The following is a 20068-nucleotide window of genomic DNA, read 5'->3' on the forward strand; positions in this document are numbered from 1 at the left end:
AACGAAATGACAGAGGGATAGCATTCTAAGTAATAGGAGCCTGGTATTGAAATATACAATCCCTGGTGCCTTTCAAAAGAATTTCTTTAGGGGAATGAATCCTTGGTAATTCTTGTAGAGCAGACTGCAAGGCTCCTACAGGCTTACATGGGGTAAGAATATTAAAAAGGTAGTCAGGTTTACTTCAGCTAAGAGTCTTAAAAGTAAGATATACAATCTTAAAAACTCTCCGACAGCGATCTGGTGACCAGTGTAGTTCTTGAGCAAAGGTGAATCATGATACTACTTGGATTCGCCAAATACCACTTTTGCTGCTGTATTTTGGAGAAGCTGAATTCGTTTTAAGTTGCCCTCTGTAATGCCCAAATGCAATGAGTTACAATAATCACGTTACAACACAAAAGCATTACAAAGCAATTTTAGAACGGATTTGGTCAGTGGAGATCTAATACTGCAAATCATTCATAAATTATAAACACAGATCGAGATAAGGCAGAGTTCTGGCTCTTCACAGATAGCTGAGCATCAAATTTCATCCCTAAAATTTTTACTTCCTCGGCCAAAGGAATAGATACCTCATTCATACAAACCAGATTGATTCTGATTTTCTTTAGGATTAACTAGCAGTTTATGTTCTATCAACCAGCTTTTAATCTTTTCCAAACAAGAATTAAATTTCTCCATCTCAGATAAAGAATTAGAATTAAACACAGCAAGAACCTGGATATATCATCAGCGTATGTATATATAAGAACTATAACCCAGATAATGGAGATAAAATGGAGATTAAAAAAAAAAATGAAAAAGCAGAGGCAATAAAATTGATCCTTGTGGGATGCCAACATTCATAGGTTTTGGGGCTGATTCATTACACTTCCAATTAACAGTAAAAGATCTCTCTCTTAAAAATGCCCTAAACCATTTAAAGACGTCACCTCTAATACCCATGTCATGTAATCGAGATAAAAGCAAATTGTGATTGACTCTATCAAATGCTGCACTTACCTAGACTGACAAAGAATGACCTCCTTCCTTTTATCAGCATTTAACCTGATCTCATTAAGCATAGCTACATCTCCAGCTAAACATTTTTCGAAACCTAATTGTCTTGGGTGAAGAAAATTAGTTTTTTCAATACAATCACTAAGCCATGATAAAACAATTTTTTTCAATAACTTTCATCATCAAAAGAATATTCAAAACTGGTCTGTAATTTTGGAGATCTGGAAGATCTAAAAAATGCTTCTTGAGAATGGAATGCACCAATGTTTGGGTTTTTTTTAAATTGATGGCACCACACCTTTTTGTTTTCTTGGGTTTTGGTTTTTTTTTTTTACAAACAGCAAGCATTTTGCCATTATTTATTGTCTTTTCCCTGTGAGGCAGCCCACTGCGACTTTACAGGAACATCCTCGTACAGGAATGAAAGGACCTCTCCTGCCTCTCTCCGAAACCCTGGAGGGTTTTTGTCACTTACGATGCCATGCTAGCACTAGGCAAGCACGACATCATCACAAGTGGCTCCATCCTCCCTGGACACCGAGGATTTTACAGTCTCTGCAGGCAGCCCGTGAAGACGGGCCTCGGAATTGGATGTAAACCGGGCAGACTCAACTGCCAACAGCAGCAACAAAAAATTTAAAAAAAACAAAACAAAATGGAAGAGAGTATTCCGGTGCTTGGGGATACTCTTTCCTCGGTTTCCCTCAGTCTGCGTTGTCTCCTCGAGGAGAAGGTTTGGTTACAAGCTCCGGGGCATCTGAAACTCACTGGAGGGTAATGGAGTGCAATGGGGGGTATCAAAGTTTCTGAAGTACTTCCAGGCCAGAAAGAGAGAAAGCTGCCGTTTCCCTTCTGGGGTCATAACTTCCCCAACACTGTAGGGGAAGACTCCGGAATGCTCGGCTCTATAGGACTGCAAGACAGACAAACACCAATCATCATCCACCTCATGTTGGCTGTATACAGAAGCCTCCTGAACTGGGCTGGCTGCCCCCAGCCACTCCCGCATCACTTCCACCGCCTCCTCCGTCAGGACCTTTGGGTACCTGTGCTCCAGGAGACACAAGAGTAGATTGTTCCATCGGTTCGACAAGACATCCTCAGGAGCGGTTGTGGTAATAATCTCATCTTTGGTCCTTCTAATCAGCAGCACAGGGCCTTGGTATCTGCATAGCTGCTCAGCATTATTTAGATTCAAGTAGTACCATACTGTCCTGGTCACCAGGCCCCGCCAACTCTCAGGCATGACCTTCAGAGCCGGGGGCACAAGGTCATCAAAGGAAGCATCCAGCACAAGTGCACTGATTTCTGCGTATGACAAGGCAGCCCAAGTACCTGTGCAGCCTCCAATGGAGCAGGCATATATTACCACGTCCTCTATCTGGAACCCCAGGTGGTGCAGTGCATACTCTATGACCACATCTATCCCACCTCTAGAGGTGTGGCTACGCAGCCAATTTCATAAAAGCCTGCATTTCCTTCACAGCAGATTACCAGCTTCTTTCCTCTCTTTGTGCGCTCTCTCCGCCAGTCCACAAACATGGTGTCGGTCTCGTTTCCATCACAGGCCACCAGCTTTGCCCGCCTCCCGTTATACTCCTCCACCAGCTGGGCCTGGCCTTGCAACAGCATGGGTATCACCACCTTCTGCAGAAGGTCGACAGAGCAGGGGTACACCATCCAACACCCAAAGGAGTGTGCCAGTACATAACTGATGATCTGGCAGGGAAGTTTTTGCATGCGGTGTAGGATTCTATCTACTGTTCCTCCTGGGCTCAGGCTTCAATAGCGAGATACCTGCAAAAGACCGGGCCCCCTACCGCTCCTTGCTTGTCTCATCCCATCAGAAGTCAACAGGCCAACTCTTAGTCAAAATTATGAGACAACTTCCTCTTATTCTCTGCAGAATTGTTTCTTTTGGTTTCTTCTAAAATGCTGATGAACTGAAATACTGGGTGTTTGTCCATCTGCCTATACCTCGTAAGCAGGCCACTCCAGCTAGTAGCAGCAGGAACATTGCTGTATATTAAGAGAAAAGAAGTAGCCAGGGAACACTCAGGTAGCCTTTTCTGTAGAGGTAGAAGACAGCCAGAGGGGAGATGTAATAAGAGATGGACCACAGTACCGAAACCCAGGCCAGGATACTGTTCGTGTATTTCTCCTTGCTCCGTGGCTGGTAAAATGACTCCCAGGAAGCATCGGTGGACTCAAAGGGAGAAGAAGACTGGAGTCCAGTGGCTTGCGGTGTAGGAGGAGGAAGAGTCAGGGACGGCGGTGGGGAAGGGTCTCGGTACACCTGGTACAGGTGAGGACCAGGTGTACCACAGAGCACCAGGCGGTGCAGTAGTGGCCCTGCCATCACCCCACACTAACCCCGGCACACACACACCGCGTTTCTGTGGGATACCTCTGTGCCTGACCGGCACCATACCTTAAGAGAGTGAGAAGTATGTCATATATGATATATAGATTCTCTGCATGAATGTCGGTATATAAAAGTTCAAAACAAATAAATAAATATACATAAGTATCTTAGCGAGACCTAATTCTTTATCTATTAGTAAAAAAGAGGGTAACGAATCTAAATATGAGGTGAAATTATGCATCGAGTCAAGGGTGTTTTCCATCCCAAATTTGAATGCCGGGTTAAATGCTCCCCATTTTGTAATGCCACTAAAGCACGTTACTCCAGCAGTTACAATCCCAGATTTTAAACATCCAACAGATTGTCAGAGGCCATTAAATCCCAATCCAAAGGAGTTATTGAAGGAGAAAAATGATTTTCAATATCTTGAACCTTTTTTAAAAATTCTGAGGTTAAACCCTCTACTGAGAGGCCTGTTCTCAGAGCTGTAGCTAGCCTATGACTGATCTGGCCTTAGGCATAGGCACCATCCACCAGGCCATAGGCGCCATATACCATATACGATCTGCCAGCCTTCACCTATAGCATTTTGGCGTCTCAGGAGCTCAGCTGTGAGACGGGAGAAGAGCTGCTGAGCCAGCTTCTGAAGTCCGGGGGAGGGGGGGAAACAAATTGGGAGATAAAAATCAGCAAAGCTTCCCCCCACCCGTGCACATTCAGAGCAGAGCGGCCCGCGGAGCTGCGTCAGCCTCCCACCCGTGCACATTCAGAGCAGAGCGGCCCGCGGAGCTGCGTCAGCCTCCCACCCGTGCACATTCAGAGCAGAGCGGCCCGCGGAGCTGCGTCAGCCTCCCACCCGGGCACATTCAGAGCAGAGCGGCCCGCGGAGCTGCGTCAGCCTCCCACCCGGGCACATTCAGAGCAGAGCGGCCCGCGGAGCTGCGTCAGCCTCCCACCCGGGTACATTCAGAGCAGAGCGGCCCGCGGAGCTGCGTCAGCCTCCCACCCCTGCACATTCAGAGCAGAGCGGCCCGAGGAGCTGCGTCAGCCTTCCACCCCTGCACATTCAGAGCAGAGCGGCCCGCGGAGCTGCGTCAGCCTCCCACCCATGCACATTCAGAGCAGAGCGGCCCGCGGAGCTGCGTCAGCCTCCCACCCGGGCACATTCAGAGCAGAGCGGCCCGCGGAGCTGCGTCAGCCTCCCACCCCTGCACATTCAGAGCAGAGCGGCCCGCGAAGCTGCGTCAGCCTCCCACCCCTGCACATTCAGAGCAGAGCGGCCCGCAGAGCTGCGTCAGCCTCCCACCCGGGCACATTCAGAGCAGAGCGGCCCGCGGAGCTGCGTCAGCCTCCCACCCCTGCACATTCAGAGCAGAGCGGCCCGCGGAGCTGCGTCAGCCTCCCACCCGGGTACATTCAGAGCAGAGCGGCCCGCGGAGCTGCGTCAGCCTCCCACCCGTGCACATTCAGAGCAGAGCGGCCCGCGGAGCTGCGTCAGCCTCCCACCCGTGCACATTCAGAGCAGAGCGGCCCGCGGAGCTGCGTCAGCCTCCCACCCGTGCACATTCAGAGCAGAGCGGCCCGCGGAGCTGCGTCAGCCTCCCACCCGTGCACATTCAGAGCAGAGCGGCCCGCGGAGCTGCGTCAGCCTCCCACCCGTGCACATTCAGAGCAGAGCGGCCCGCGGAGCTGCGTCAGCCTCCCACCCGTGCACATTCAGAGCAGAGCGGCCCGCGGAGCTGCGTCAGCCTCCCACCCGTGCACATTCAGAGCAGAGCGGCCCGCGGAGCTGCGTCAGCCTCCCACCCCTGCACATTCAGAGCAGAGCGGCCCGCGGAGCTGCGTCAGCCTCCCACCCCTGCACATTCAGAGCAGAGCGGCCCGCGGAGCTGCGTCAGCCTCCCACCCCTGCACATTCAGAGCAGAGCGGCCCGCGGAGCTGCGTCAGCCTCCCACCCGGGCACATTCAGAGCAGAGCGGCCCGCGGAGCTGCGTCAGCCTCCCACCCCTGCACATTCAGAGCAGAGCGGCCCGCGGAGCTGCGTCAGCCTCCCACCCCTGCACATTCAGAGCAGAGCGGCCCGCGGAGCTGCGTCAGCCTCCCACCCGGGCACATTCAGAGCAGAGCGGCCCGCGGAGCTGCGTCAGCCTCCCACCCCGGCACATTCAGAGCAGAGCGGCCCGCGGAGCTGCGTCAGCCTCCCACCCCTGCACATTCAGAGCAGAGCGGCCCGCGGAGCTGCGTCAGCCTCCCACCCCTGCACATTCAGAGCAGAGCGGCCCGCGGAGCTGCGTCAGCCTCCCACCCCTGCACATTCAGAGCAGAGCGGCCCGCGTAGCTGCGTCAGCCTCCCACCCCTGCACATTCAGAGCAGAGCGGCCCGCGGAGCTGCGTCAGCCTCCCACCCGGGCACATTCAGAGCAGAGCGGCCCGCGGAGCTGCGTCAGCCTCCCACCCCTGCACATTCAGAGCAGAGCGGCCCGCGGAGCTGCGTCAGCCTCCCACCCCTGCACATTCAGAGCAGAGCGGCCCGCGGAGCTGCATCAGCCTCCCACCCCTGCACATTCAGAGCAGAGCGGCCCGCGGAGCTGCATCAGCCTCCCACCCGGGCACATTCAGAGCAGAGCGGCCCGCGGAGCTGCGTCAGCCTCCCACCCCTGCACATTCAGAGCAGAGCGGCCCGCGGAGCTGCATCAGCCTCCCACCCCTGCACATTCAGAGCAGAGCGGCCTGCGGAGCTGCGTCAGCCTCCCACCCCTGCACATTCAGAGCAGAGCGGCCCGCAGAGCTGCATCAGCCCCCACCCCTGCACATTCAGAGCAGAGCGGCCCGCGGAGCTGCGTCAGCCCCCACCCCTGCACATTCAGAGCAGAGCGGCCCGCGGAGCTGCATCAGCCCCCACCCGGGCACGTTCAGAGCAGAGCGGCCCGCAGAGCTGCATCAGCCTCCCACTCTTGAAAGTCAGGAGGAGCGCACCTGCGGATCAGTGTCAGCCTCCTCCACGGCATTTAGGGTCAGCAAGAGCCATGGGCCGAAAAAACAAACATCGGCATTGTGCTTTTGAGAGAGAGTGAGTGAACCTGTGTGTGTGTGTGCAATTGTGCACGTGAGAGATAGCAATTGAGCATATGTGTGTGTGTGTGTGTGTGTGTGTCTATGATTGAACATGTGAGAGCGAGTTAGCGAATGTACGTGTGAGTATTAGAGAGAAGGGAGAACATTATCTTTATGTACTGCGGTATATAAAAATCTCTAAATAAATAAATAAATACATAAATTTGTGTGCAACAAACCCCCCCTCCCCCCACCACCACCACCACCGCTAATCCATGACAATCTCAGGGCATCTGGAAATCAAAAGTTCCCAGATATGGAAGTGGGGGATTTATTAATCTTTATTAGTTTTAATTATTGGGTGTTATTTAATGTTTCTGCTGTTTTTTAAATATTTTATTGCCATTTATATGAATTTTTAATTATTGAATGCTGTTCTATTTGTCAGCTGTTTTGAAATATTTCTTTTTATTAGTATGGTTTTATAATTATGATTGATGCTTTATGTTTCTTGATTTTATTGTTTGATGTTTCTGTTTTTCCCTTGTTGCACTGCATAGAGCCTGGCTTTTTGTGGTTTCCAGTTCAGTTTTTGTCTGCTTATTTCTATTTATACTTAATGGTCTTTTTATTCTATTTAGTGAGGATCTGTCTGTATTCTGCACATGTGTCAGAGGTGAGGTATTCTGCTAGCATGTATTTTCCGTGTAGGGATCTAAAGCAACCTGGTTTGGTTTTATTTCCTAATAGGAGGTAAATTGATGTTGTAGGACCTGGTGTAATATTTAGTTTTGCCTTTTCATAGGTAGGATTGTTACTGTTTGTATGTGGGCAGTGAGAGCAGTTTTGGTATGGGAGATTTACATATGGCAATTTAGTTTACTCATGGCCTTCCCAGGGCCAAACCCACACCCAACATGCATTACCAGAGGCCTAATACCATAGGAGTTCCAAGTGTACTTTTTTTTTTTGCTTTTTTGCAGAGTTTCTGGTTGGCATCACAGCAGTGAATGTAAATATAATATACATGCTATATGATATTGTTACCTCAGGAAGTCCTTTCTCATGTAAACTCTGTTATTATAAATGTATAATTTTGAATTGTGAATGGAGAGGGCATACCAGAGAGGAGAGAGGTGCAAGGCTGTAGGGTTCACCTAGGGTGCCTAGGGAAGAAAAGGAGGTAATGTTGTTTGGAAGATGAGAGATGGGGGAGGGAGAGAAGGAGGATTTGGGGATGAGGGGGTTTTGAAAACATAGGAAAGGATGCAGCTGTTAAAGGGAAGGACAAGGGAGCCAGATAGCTAGAGACAGTAAATGGAGCAACTCAATGAGGGAGAGATGGAGGACTGAGAGGGGGCAATAGAGGAGAGAGTTGACGAGGTATAGGAATGGCAGAGAGAACTGGAGGGAGAGAATGGGGATGAAAGCTAGATGAGTAGATAGAGAGAATGAAGAAAAAGAAAAAGGGAAAGATCAGTATTAGACAGAGGTGTAGGGGAGGAACAGAAGGAGGAGAGAGATGAAACGGAAAATAAACAGGAGACCCTGTAAAGGAGTTAGGAGGCTAAGAAGAGGAAAGCAGGAAAAAGAGATGAGGACCAAAGTAATTAGAAAAATAAAACATCCAGACAGCAAGTGTAGAAAAAGGCATTTTATATTCAGTTTAGGAAATGGAATATGTCAACTTTCGGAATGTGCAGCTCATCATATCTTTATTTTGCACAATAGAGGAGGAAATGTATTTCTGTTTCTATTTCTCTGCTGTTGCATGATATTCAGAGTCGGGCTTCTTGGTGTTTCCAGTTCAGTTTTTTGAATGAAGGCTTATGGCGCCAGGATTGTACTGGTTCTGATTGAGCTGGAAGCCCAAAGGAGCAGGAGGACACTGCTGGGTCCAAAGAAGAATGAAAATTAAAGCCCCCTCTATGTAACAGAATCTCCCAGCTTGTGTTCAGGGTGAGGACACCTTTTTTCACTTGGCTATAGGCACCAAGTGGCCTGGCTACGGCTTTGCCTGTGCTGTTAGAATTAGATTCTGAAACACAATCTGTAACTTGAGAAACAATTTTGAAAAGGCCCTTAGATCAATTATCTGAGGCTTTAATTTGTTCATAAATAAAATTCCTCTTTGTCATTTTAATAGCAAGGTTATAAAACATTGCAGTTGTTTTGTACTTCCCCTGTTTCATTTCTGATTTATCCTTTTGCCATAATCTTTCAAGATGGCAAAGCTGACGCTTAAGGACAGTAAGTCCAGAGTAATACCAGATATTGTCTGCTTTCTTGCCCCTGATTATGTTTAGAAGGGCAACGTTATCCACGGCAGTGCTTAAAACATTGTTCTAATCTGTAAATTAATCCTCTACTGATGTGTTGGCAGTACTGCAGTCATTTTTCTGCCTTTCATACATGGATGGAGATTAAACTACAATGAAAATTAAAAACGCAATTGATCAAGACCTTCAGAATGCTATAAGGCATGAAAAGCCACACTGAAAAGCAGTACTGGAAAGGTTTATGAATACTGTGCAAATTTTAACTGAGTGTAATCAGATGATCTTCAGGTCATCTTCTTACATCTAATAAGTTTGGTTTAGTGTGATCTTCTTCAAATAATGTGATTACTAATGCCTCCCGTATCTCTGCTAAATTATATTTCAGTGATCTAAGAAGTAATACAGCACTCCCGTCAGGTAAGACATAGGACTTCTAGGGCAAGCCATGACTTGTGGTCTGTCAAAGCCTTCCTTCATTTTGCAGATTTGGAAAATAGTACAACATGAATATAGCGGATCACTCCGAAGAGTTATACCAAACTACTCTTGAGCTAATGTCAAGAATTTGTTCTTGAACGCCCTTCCTTTTTGCTGCCATATTTACTCCATTTTCAGAACCTGGACCATGGCAATTATCAATGTCCAGATTTTTCCCAGACAAGCATTGAAGGAAGAAGTCAAACAATCCTTGTCCAATTGTACCCCCTACATTCTTATAGCAAATGTGTCCCTTTATCTGAATATTGCCAGATTTCTCCTCTAAAAATCCTTTGCTAAATGACTTCTGTTCTTTGTGCGTGATGTCTGGTGTACAGCCCAGAATTACTAAATAGTATTTTGCATTTCTAACTTGTTTCAACATTCAATTTATTTTATTCTGTATCATTTTTCTGCAGTAGTGATTATAAGAAGTGGTGTGAGTGTGAGCCCTTAGTGCTGCGGCGTGGATGACGCTGTCTTGTGAGCAAGCCCGCAAGGCCTATGCCAACAGCAGGAGAACAAGCCTTGAAGTGGGCCAGGCTGTACTAGCTGCCTCTCCTGCAGGTTGTGCCATTGGGTTCTGGCAGCCGTCAGGAAATACTTATTTCCAAGGGCGAACTAATACAAAGTCCAGAAACAGGCTAGAGTCAGGGCAAGCAGCAAACAGGGCATAGTCAGGATTCAAGGCAAGGTCAAGTCCAGCCAGCAAGTAAGGAGATGGTCAAGTTCCAGGTTGAGGTCAAAACTGGAGAATCAGGCCAAGACAGACAAGACACGGAGGGACAAGATGACAAGACGGACAAGGCAAGGCAAGATAAAACTCCAAGGACAAGTAAAAAAAACAAGGCAACAGAGACAAGGAAGGAACAGGAACAAGACAAGGTAGGGAGAAGCAAGGCTGCTGATCTCATCGTAACCTCTGAACTAATACAGAGGTGTCAAGATTTTCTGAAAAACGTCAGAGAGTGCATTTCTTTCTGCAAGGGAAATAGCAGAAGATCTTGAAGTGGAACCTGTTTTCAAAAATTATTCTTGTGTATGAAGAAAAAAGTCCCATTTTTTATTCTGAAGGGCAGGATTAACAGATCCTAAAGAAAAATTCAAGATAGAATTCTTCAATGTTTTGGTGCACAGAACTATCGCATCTTTGGAAGCGTGCTTCCTTCAGCTAGAAAATCCCAATAAAGTGTGGGGATTTGTATACAATGTGGAAACTCTCCCAAAGAGAGCGCTGTATTAATGGAGCACTGCTTGCAGTTACAAAAGACTTGGCTCACAAGTAAACAGTGTGAAACTTTCTGAAGAACTTTAGCACCCATAAAGCCTCCTTCCTCCTCATGCCACAACACCCATTCCCCACGCTGAATTTCATCGTGAAAAAAGGTCTGATCAGCTCTTTTCCTAATGTTTGGGTAGGAGTAACAGCAGCTAAAGACTCAAACGGTCCATCCAGTTTTCCCAGCAAAGGGGCAGATTTTCAAAGGGTTACGCGCATAACCCCAGAAAAGCTACCCCTGCCTGCCCCTGCGCGCACCGAGCCTAAGGACGCACATATGTCCCGGGACTTCGAAAAAGGGGCAGGAAGGGGACATGTCTGTGGGTCAGGGGGCAGTCCAGGAGCATGGCGGAGGTTTGGGGGCGGTCCCGAGTCCTCCGGCACAGCGGCCTGTGCCAGGGGCTGGAGAGCTGGCAGGCGTAACTTCTACAATAAAGGTTAGGAGGGGTTTTTAGATAGGGCTGGGGGGCAGGTTAGATAGGGGAAGGGAGGGGAAGGTGCGGGAGGGCGGAAGGAAAGTTGCCTTCGGAGCGGACTCGGAAGGAACGGAGGAAGGCCGTGCGGCTTGGTGCGCGCAAGTTGCACAATTGTGCACCCCCTTGCGTGTGCCGACCCTGGATTTTATAACATATGTGAGGTTCTCAGAGTTCTCTGGCACAGCGGCCATGCCAGAGTTTCGCACGCAGGCAGCTGGATGGCGCGCGCAAGTTATGCCTGCCAGAGGCAGGCGTAACTCAGCAAAACAAGGTGGGGGGGATTTAGGTAGGGCTGGGGGGTGGTTAGATAGGGGAAGGGAGAGAAAGGTGGGGGGGGGAGATAAAAAAAAAAGCTCCCTCCAAGGCCGCTCCGATTTCGGAGCGGCCTTGGAGGGAACGGGGAAAGCCATCGGGGGCTCCCCTTGGGCTCGGCGCGCGCAAGGTGACCCTGGATTTTATAACATGGTGCGCGGCAAAAATTTGACAACAACAATTGGACCACAAAATCATGAACAATACAATAAGGCTGATCAGGTCACTGAGGGCAATACTTTTATGCAATTTTTAGCTGTGATGTTAGCTAAAATTTCTACTTCACCAGTTAGTCCCACCACTCCTGAAGTGAGGAATCAGAGGGAGATAGCAATTAAATGGGACTTGTTTGAACCATCCTCTATTATGGAAGTATCCATTGCAATTATGACTATGAATGTGGCTAAATATCCACTGAATATTTTAAGGTGAGTGCATTGAAGAGGGCTAGAGAGAGCATTGCCCCTTCAATTAACCATTTGATAAATCTATCACTGCCAGAAGGTTAGTTACCTGTGGCACTTAATCAGCTCCTCAAAAATCCTGGCCATGACTAGATGATCTGGTAAACTATAGACCTACCTCCTCCTTGCCATTTTTGGCAAAGATCTTTGAGTCTGTAGTTTTGACCCAGTTGAAAGATTTCGTGAAGAACTATATGGTTCTGAATCAGTTCCAATACGGCTTTAGAAAATCTCTAAATACTGAAATCTTCCTGGTTTCCCTGGTCGATGTGATCAAATGTGGTTTTGATCAGGGGCAGAGCTATTGTCTCATAAAGTTGGATTTATTGGCTGCTTTTGATACGGCCGACCACCAGGTCCTTCTGGCTCTCTGCAGGGTCGTCTTGGCAGCCGTGTTTGGCAGACATGTTTTAGACTGGTTTAGATCGTACATTACTGAAACAACAAACCTGTATTAATTAAATTTGTTAAAAGTGGTTTTCCTATGCCCTTGGGAGACCCACAGGGATCAGCCTTATCGGCATTATTATTCAACAACTACTAGCTCCCATCTGTCCGGTTTTGGCTGACTTGTGTGAGGGCTTCTGAATTTACGCGGACGATATACAATTTTATGTGCCATAGAATGGAACCTGGGGAGAAATGCAGGCTAAGATTTTGGATATTTTGGCCATAATTCACACTTGGCTAACTTTAAATAGATTAGCTTTAAACTTATCAAAAAAAGAGACTGTGTTTTTACATCATTGTCCATCTGTACCCCCTCCACTATTAATGTCTATTGATGGAAACATGATAAAGATTGTTGATCAGGCAAAAAGTCTAGGCTTTATTATTGACTCCAAATTGTCATTCATCTCGCAAACTATAGCAGTAGTTAAAGCAGGCTTTTATAAATTAAGACTGCTGTGGCCTTGAAGATCCTGTTGCAATCTACAGACTTTTGATTAGTAGTTCAGGTGTTAATAACACTTTTGATTGACTACTGTGACATCTTATTCTTAGGCCTCCTGTCTTAAGCCATTAAGTCCCTGCAGCTTCTGCAGAATGCTGCTGCTCGCTTTATTTCTGGCCTTTCAGTTAAGGATCATATACTTCTGTTCTGGTAAGCCTACACTGGCTTCCAGTTGCTTTTAGAATCAAATTTAAGATGACTTGTTTGGTCCACAATCTAAAAGCTCATACAGCAACATCTTGGGTTTAACCCACCTTGATTAAGCTGTACTGTCCATCTAGATCTTTGCGTTCATCACAAAGAGTGCTCCTTGATGTGTCTTCTCTTAAGGAGGTTCAGCTACATGAAATTCAAAACACTGCATTTTCATTTTCAGTTCAGACCTCTGGAATAGTTAACCAAACGGGCTGAGATCTGTGACCTGCCTGAAAGTGTTTAAGAAATTACTAAAAACCTTACTTTTTGAGCAAGTCTACTATTATGTATTATTTTGCTCTCTGACTAGCCACTCCAGAGACTGTGGATATCTTTCTTTCTTTTATTGTGCTGCTTAGTTCTGACCTATTATCCAGATGTTGTCATGAGATGGGATTGATTGGATGTTATTATTATTGTGAGTTATCACCATATGATTAGTGATGCTTATTTTATATTGTTTTAGTATGATTATCTACATGTTATTGTATATGTTTTGTTGTGAGCCGCCCCAGATAGGGGCGGCATATAAATAAATTTTAACCATAACATCAAACTTATGTCCTTAAAAGACATATTAATTAAAAACATCAAAAAATAAAATAGTATAAAAAATTAAAGATTAATAAGGGCAAATAATCTATTAATATAATTTTTAGTTTCTTGTGTAACTAAAAATAATTCAAGTAAATAATAAACATGAAATACAATTAAAAAAAACAAAATATACATAGGACAATCATAGAACAATCATAATCTAACAGTGCTCTGCAAAACAGTAGAATACTATAAAGTAAAAACTACTAATTAAATCTATAATTATAAAATTTAAAGATAAATCAGAAGGTAGCTAAGCTTTAATATTAAAAGTTTTACAAAACAGCTAAATTTTGACTAAACGTTGAAATGTTTAGTACTCTTGAGTTACAGAAATTTCTTTTGGGGGATCTATAATGCTAGTATACTGCAGGAAAAGGTTCAATTCGGTGTTCTTGTGAGCCTTGCTTCTTTCACCGATGGGATAGATTTAAAAAGTCTCATTGTAGTGTAACCCGACCATTCTGTCAGGTTACCAGTAAGCCCTGAGACGTGTCATGGTAGTGCAGTTAGTGAAGGAATAATTAGGGGAGGATCCATTCATGTGTTGTCCCTCCCTTTGGAGGTGCTGAAATGGATGTCCCACTTCAGAGGTTTTATAGCAGCGCTCCTCCAAGAGCTCTGGGGCCAACACAAGTTTGTAGTTCAGGAGGAGGGTTGGAGATTTTACTTAGGTTGATTTTGGGCTTACTCTTGAGACTCTGGCCCTCCCAGCTGGCAATCTGCGAGTAAGGTCGGGGATTTCCTTGCCTATCCACTCTCTGGTGGGCAATGGGTTCCTCATGAGAATTTTTGGGAATTTTGGACTTTTACATGGTAGGAACCTTGCTGGACACCTTGGCCTTTCCTGGATTCAGGGAAGGGGGAATCCAGTGTTTGAGACACCCAGGGATAGGGAAGAGCTGCCCTCCAAGGTGGTGAACCATTGCAAGGGGCAACTCCAGTGTTATGTCCTTTTTGGGAGGAAGTGTTTTCCTGCCCTTTTTCCTACCCATCTAAGGACAGTTCCAGCTTGGATCCCTCCCAAAAGGCATCCCCATCGATTTAAAAGGAAAAGATCTACTAACTGTGAGTAAGAGACCTTTGAAAACAACCATCAGGAGTCGTCAACTCCTGGAGAGAGAGAGGATTAACCTTCTGTGCATGGACAGGATTTTGGCCATCTTTGGAAGGGGTTTTCTGACCATCTTAGGATTACCCTGCCCACTGGGACCACCACTTTGTCGGATGGCTCCTTTGCCTGTTTAAAAGACTCGTGTACAGATAGAGGATAAAGACTGTAATCACGAGAAGAAAGGCTGTGGTGCTGGGATTCATTTAATTGTGCCATTCCATCTGGACTATTTATTCAATGAAGTTTTATTTTGGACACTAACCCAGTGCGTCCTGTGTGATTTGTTGGCACCTAGCACCTACCACCCTAAAGGAAATTAGTCGCCCCCGCACTGGGCCCTGAAAGTAAACTTTTCCCCCTTACCAAAAGGACTCACACCCTGGGGACAAGGCACAAGATGAGCTAGCCAAAGTCCCTGCACCAAAGAACTTACAAGTTCTTTAATGCCCCCAGCGGTGCAGGAAAGACACATCCGGGTGTCAGGTGATCTTATAAATATTGCTGCCCTTGCCCATTCAAAGCTTTATTGACAACCTCAACGTTGATTCTCTAAAATATAGGGAACCAGGGGAGGATCTTTAAAATGCTATGGAGTAGAGAACGTCCCATGGTGGGAGGGAAGGAAAGAGATCCTGGAGAGCCTGAAGGCAGTGTGTGAATGAAACAAGTATTTTCCAAGGGACAGCAGCAGGGGGCGCCGGTTAGCCTGGCGCAGGCTCCGAGAGCAGGACCTTGTGTTGATGCAACGTTGGGTTCTATTTCCTTCGGCAAAACATCTCCTTCTACCCCCGTCCTGCCCTGCAACCCTCTCCCCACCATCAGACTTACCAGGTCGTAACTTCAGACGGATCCTCTGAGGGGCTAGTTGGATTACCTCTCCCTGTTCTGCATTCTCACTCAGGTTCTCGTTCTCCAGAATTTCATGCGAGCTCCTGGGGTTGACTACATGGTGCTCATCACAGCCACGTTTCAGCAGCTCGTCCCGTGTGGCGCAACGGGAGGAGTCTGCCTCGCCCGCCTTGGTGAAGTTCTACGAGAGGTAAAAGAAGAAAAGGAAGAGGATACGAGATGTGAAGAGCATGCACCAAAACAGAGTGCCCAAGCACCATCCACTGCCCAGACAGCAGTCCACAAAACTTCATAAGGAAAAAAAGGCTACGTACACCGATTAGCCAAAATAGCAATATCAGACATTCTATTGAAACAAAATTCTGAAGACAGCCAAGCAACAACCTGCTGTCCCTCCAGTGATGTAGGCCAGTACTAAGGAAGGCATTGCCTTGCTGAAAGAAGGCTCTGTCCTTCCTTCCAGTGCTGACGCTGCAGAGCAGTATTTGGGCAGGCACTGCCTCGCTGGACGTGCTGTCCCTCCTTTCCTGGCACTGCAGGATAGCACTGTAGGAGGTTTTTCCACTGCTGGAGGCACTGTCCTTCCACCGCAGGGCAATACTAGGGAGGTGCCGGCACTGCAGAACAGTATTAAGGGAGTTGTTGCACTGATGCATGCAATCAAGCAAAATGAGAAAAGGTTTGGGAAGAGAGGCAGGATGCGGATGAGGGGGGAGAGCTGATGGAAGCCGATTTATCCCTTCCCAGCCTCTCTCTTTTCTGTAATCTTTTTATCCATCACGCAGACCCCCCGAGCCGATGGTTATAAAATAGCCCTCAGTCTCTACACAGGTTACTTTCTTCTACTTTTGTGTGTTCCAGAACCGTCTGTTACCAGTTAACAAGCGTCACAGACGAGTTCGGGGCATTTCACGGCAATTTCCAAATCCCATGCTGGGGGGGGGTCGCAAAGTATCCGCAGACCTGCAAGCTCATTTTCCCCGCAGAGTTTCCCCCTTTCAGAATTTGCAGCCCGCAGGGAAATCCGTGCACTTTGACGCGGGTGCAAAGTCCGTGAGCAGAATTCAAAATTCAGTCCTTGCGCATTCTTACCCTCTTCCAGCCCCGCCCTCCCCTCACCTCCTTTCCCCTACAGGGGATATTTTTAATGCACGTAAACATGTTTATTCGCATTTTAAAAAATGCCATTTGAAAGTTGCCCACTAAGGGGAAAATTTTCAAAGGGACTTCTGGGCGAATAACCGTGTTTCACTCGCAGAAATAACCTTGCATATAATTGCTCACCTGATGTGCAGGTAAACTTACAAGCATATTTCAGGTTCGCACGTAAGTTTATCCGGACTGAGCAGGGGCATTCCCCGAGTTGGCAAGGAGGTTTGGATTTACACGCAAACTTTATGAAATCCAGCAGCACGCAAGAAACTTTTCAGGATAAATCTGTGTGCATCAAACAGCAGGTGTGGCTTGTGGCAGGTAGTTTGGAGGGGATCATTTTCAAAGCGGACTTATGTGCAGAAGTCGGCTTCGCAAACCGGTGTAACTTTGGTGCACATTTGTCAATTTTCCCATGCAGGCTGTTTGATTATGAGCCTCCCTACAGTCAATTTTGAAAAGTCACGTGACATGGATGGTGACTTGGTCTTCCCCAATTCTGCCTCCCTCCTTTTTGCTGGAGATGGAGACTATTTAACTCAACTGGGAATATATATCAGAACCAAAAGAAAAGGATTATACCAAGCCAGTGACTTTCTTCTCTACCCCACCTTTCTCCTGAGAGACCCAAAACAGTATACAACAGTAAAATAATATATTTAAACATTTAAAATAATTCAAAACAACAATATAGAAATACACCAACAATAAGTACAAAACACAAAGGGCCCAATATTCAAAGTGTGTTCAGTGCTATTTAGCCGGATGAGTGGGATTTATGCAGCTATGTAGTGGCAGCTGAATCTGCACCTATGTTCAATGGTCGCCACTTAGCTATACAAGTCCCTTATACAGCTAAAAGTTACATGCACAAATAATAGACTTGTACTGGGCGGATTGGGGGCAGAGCGAGTTAGCTAACTACCGACATTGGGGGTTAGCCGGATAAATTTACGTCTAACTTTAAACACCCCATAGAGCAGGTCTAAACTTAGCCGGGTAGACTTCTCCAGACTAGTGTGCACATATAAGCGTACATTGAGCAGCTTTACTGTGCCACTGAATATACATCGTATCTTAGCTGGATTAGTCATAGCCGGCTAAGTGACGGTACTTAAACGGCCAGCTTTCAATTTTGGGCCCTATTAGTATAAAACAATTTTCTAAAACCATACCCAATATTTCAGCAATTTCCATCACCTCCACTCTCACGAGGAGATTAGGAACATCACAAACCCCATCCCTCCAAAACAAGAACTAAAATCATAGCTTTCTAATAACCAGCCTCCAACTGCTGAAGAGTAATCTGTATGCACTCTATAAATTATTTCTATCTGAACATCATGGCTGGACTCTGCCCTTTCTGAAGAAGGGAATGGGTGAGATGGGATCTACGCAATGAAAGACTGGCAGAAGGACTTTTGGAAAGGGCAACAGGGAAAGGAACAAAGAAAGCCCTGGAGAACAGAATGATTTGGGATTAAAGAAAGTCCTACAGAAAAGACTGTTGGTGGTTTAAGGGAAACCCTAGAAAAAGAAGAAAGAAAGAGATAAGATCTTGAGCACAGTAGGTACAGGGTACAGGGCCGCTTTTACTTATGAGCAAAACGTGCAGCTGCCTGGGCCTTGCATAGTAGAGACTCCATTGCAAGAGCACATAGGACTCTTCCTGATGATGCTATTGGCTAATGCCCTGCATCTCAGACAGCAGAGAACAGCCCTCTGCCTTCCTCTTCAGCACCTCCCCTCCCAAACAGTGTGCAGGGAACGGGCGAGGAGGAGCGTGCCCAGAGCAGATACTGCAGAGCAATGGTTAACCACTCTGCTCCTTAATTCAGGCCCTCCTTGTTCTCCCCTACCCTCCTGTTTTCAGGGGACAGGAAGGGAAATGGTGAATTTGGACAGCAAAACAAAGAGGAGTTCAGTTTGTGTTTGCATTTAGTGAGGATCGTGTTTTTCGTGTGTGACTGAGATGAGTTATTCTGCTAGCGCGTGGGTTCTGGGTAGGGATTTGTAAGTGTCCACCTTGTTCTGTTTTCCCAATAAGTAGGGTGACCATATTAATTTTATTATTTATTTTTAATTTTTATATACCGACATTCTTACATCCGATGTAAATCATACCGGTTTACATTAAACAGAATAGCAGGAAATAAATTTCCATAGTCTAATACAATGAACATTTCTAATTAAAATTGTTAACAAGTGAAAAGAAAAGGTAAAGAATTGGAATAAAGGTTAAATAACAGAAAAATATAAAAGATTTTTTTTTTTTTTTTAGAAGCACAAGGGTTGCACGAAGGGGTGCACAAAGGGGAGATCCCCTTTGTTGCGCCCCTTCGGTGCGCGACGCACGGCGCCTGATGGTGAGGCGCTCTTCAACCGTCGCCGGAGCTCCCAGTGACGTCAGGGGGGGGCCTGGTCACACATCATATCACAGTCATTCATTTCCCTCACCTCCTGCTGTTAGTTCCATATCTTTTTTCCCCCTGCTATATATATATAGCTCCTTGTCAAGGAGAACAAGCCAATCCAGTCCTGGTTTTACCCCATTGCAGTCATAGAAATGTGGTTCTGATTTCTCTTTGAGTTCCATAAGAAAAGCAGAACTATGTCTCGTTGCATGCACTGGGGTAAACCAGGAGCTGCTTCAGTTTTTTTTCCCTTGACAAGGAGCTACTTGGTCACTCTACATGCAAAGGTAAATTTTAAAACTAATCAGAAGCCTGTGACGCAGTCAGCTGGGCTGATAGATGACTGAGGGATACAAGAGTTTCATACGGTAGACAAGGAAATAAAGGCATGGCTGCTCCGTAACATTTACTGAATTGATGCTTTTTTAAAATTTATGTATTTATTTAAATAAGTCCTATTATTTCATACGCATTCCTTTGGTAATTCCATTATTTACATGACTTTGAATTAGATAAATCTGTGACTCTGTAATTTGTTCTTTGTCTCTTAACAGTCTGAATCCGCTTTGTTCCTCGCAATTTTTTATGTAGTTTTGAATCTTCCTCTGCAGGGTGGCAATACTGATGGGTGGATGAGTCAATATTGTTTTCCCAATTTACCATACCTTAAATTAAATGTTTTGAAACTCAGCTCTACTCGTAGTGGATATTCACTGGAAGGGTGCCACTCTTCTTCTTACTCCTTATTCCTCTTCTCCCAGGAGCTGAATGGGTATCCTTTCTTGTTTTGTTACCTCTGGCAGGGCAATGAATCTCTCTGTGTGAGAGAATCGCCTTCCACTCCAACTTAGGACTCGTCCTCCAGTTAACAAAGATAGAAGGAAGAAGGATGGATGCAAGCTTCCTTCAGTAAAGAGGATAGCTAAAAAGTAAAATGCCTTCCCCTGCAGCCAGAAAGCACAAATGAAAGCCCTTTAAAAGAATTTCACTTCCTAACACGAGATTAATAAAAGAGAAGAAAAAAGAAAGAACAAAACAAATTAAGCTCCTTCTCCTTCAAAAACTGAACTAAAAATCTACACA

At 46.1% G+C, this 20068-nt stretch overlaps 1 protein-coding gene and 1 pseudogene across 4 annotated transcripts in view; both read right to left on the reverse strand.

The window, feature by feature from the left end:
• ITGB7 (integrin subunit beta 7) overlaps nucleotides 1–20068 on the reverse strand; it is a 124736-nt gene that overhangs the window by 48033 nt on the left and 56635 nt on the right. For all 4 annotated transcript variants that reach the window (XM_029595067.1, XM_029595065.1, XM_029595066.1 and 1 more), the window contains one exon: nucleotides 15399–15600. In XM_029595067.1, the coding sequence (XP_029450927.1) occupies nucleotides 15399–15600 (202 nt within the window). The remainder of the gene's footprint in view (nucleotides 1–15398; nucleotides 15601–20068) is intronic.
• On the reverse strand, nucleotides 1742–3361 carry LOC115088452 (annotated as a pseudogene).

Source organism: Rhinatrema bivittatum, chromosome 3, assembly GCF_901001135.1.
Source record: "Rhinatrema bivittatum chromosome 3, aRhiBiv1.1, whole genome shotgun sequence".
In the NCBI taxonomy this organism is placed as follows: domain Eukaryota; kingdom Metazoa; phylum Chordata; class Amphibia; order Gymnophiona; family Rhinatrematidae; genus Rhinatrema; species Rhinatrema bivittatum.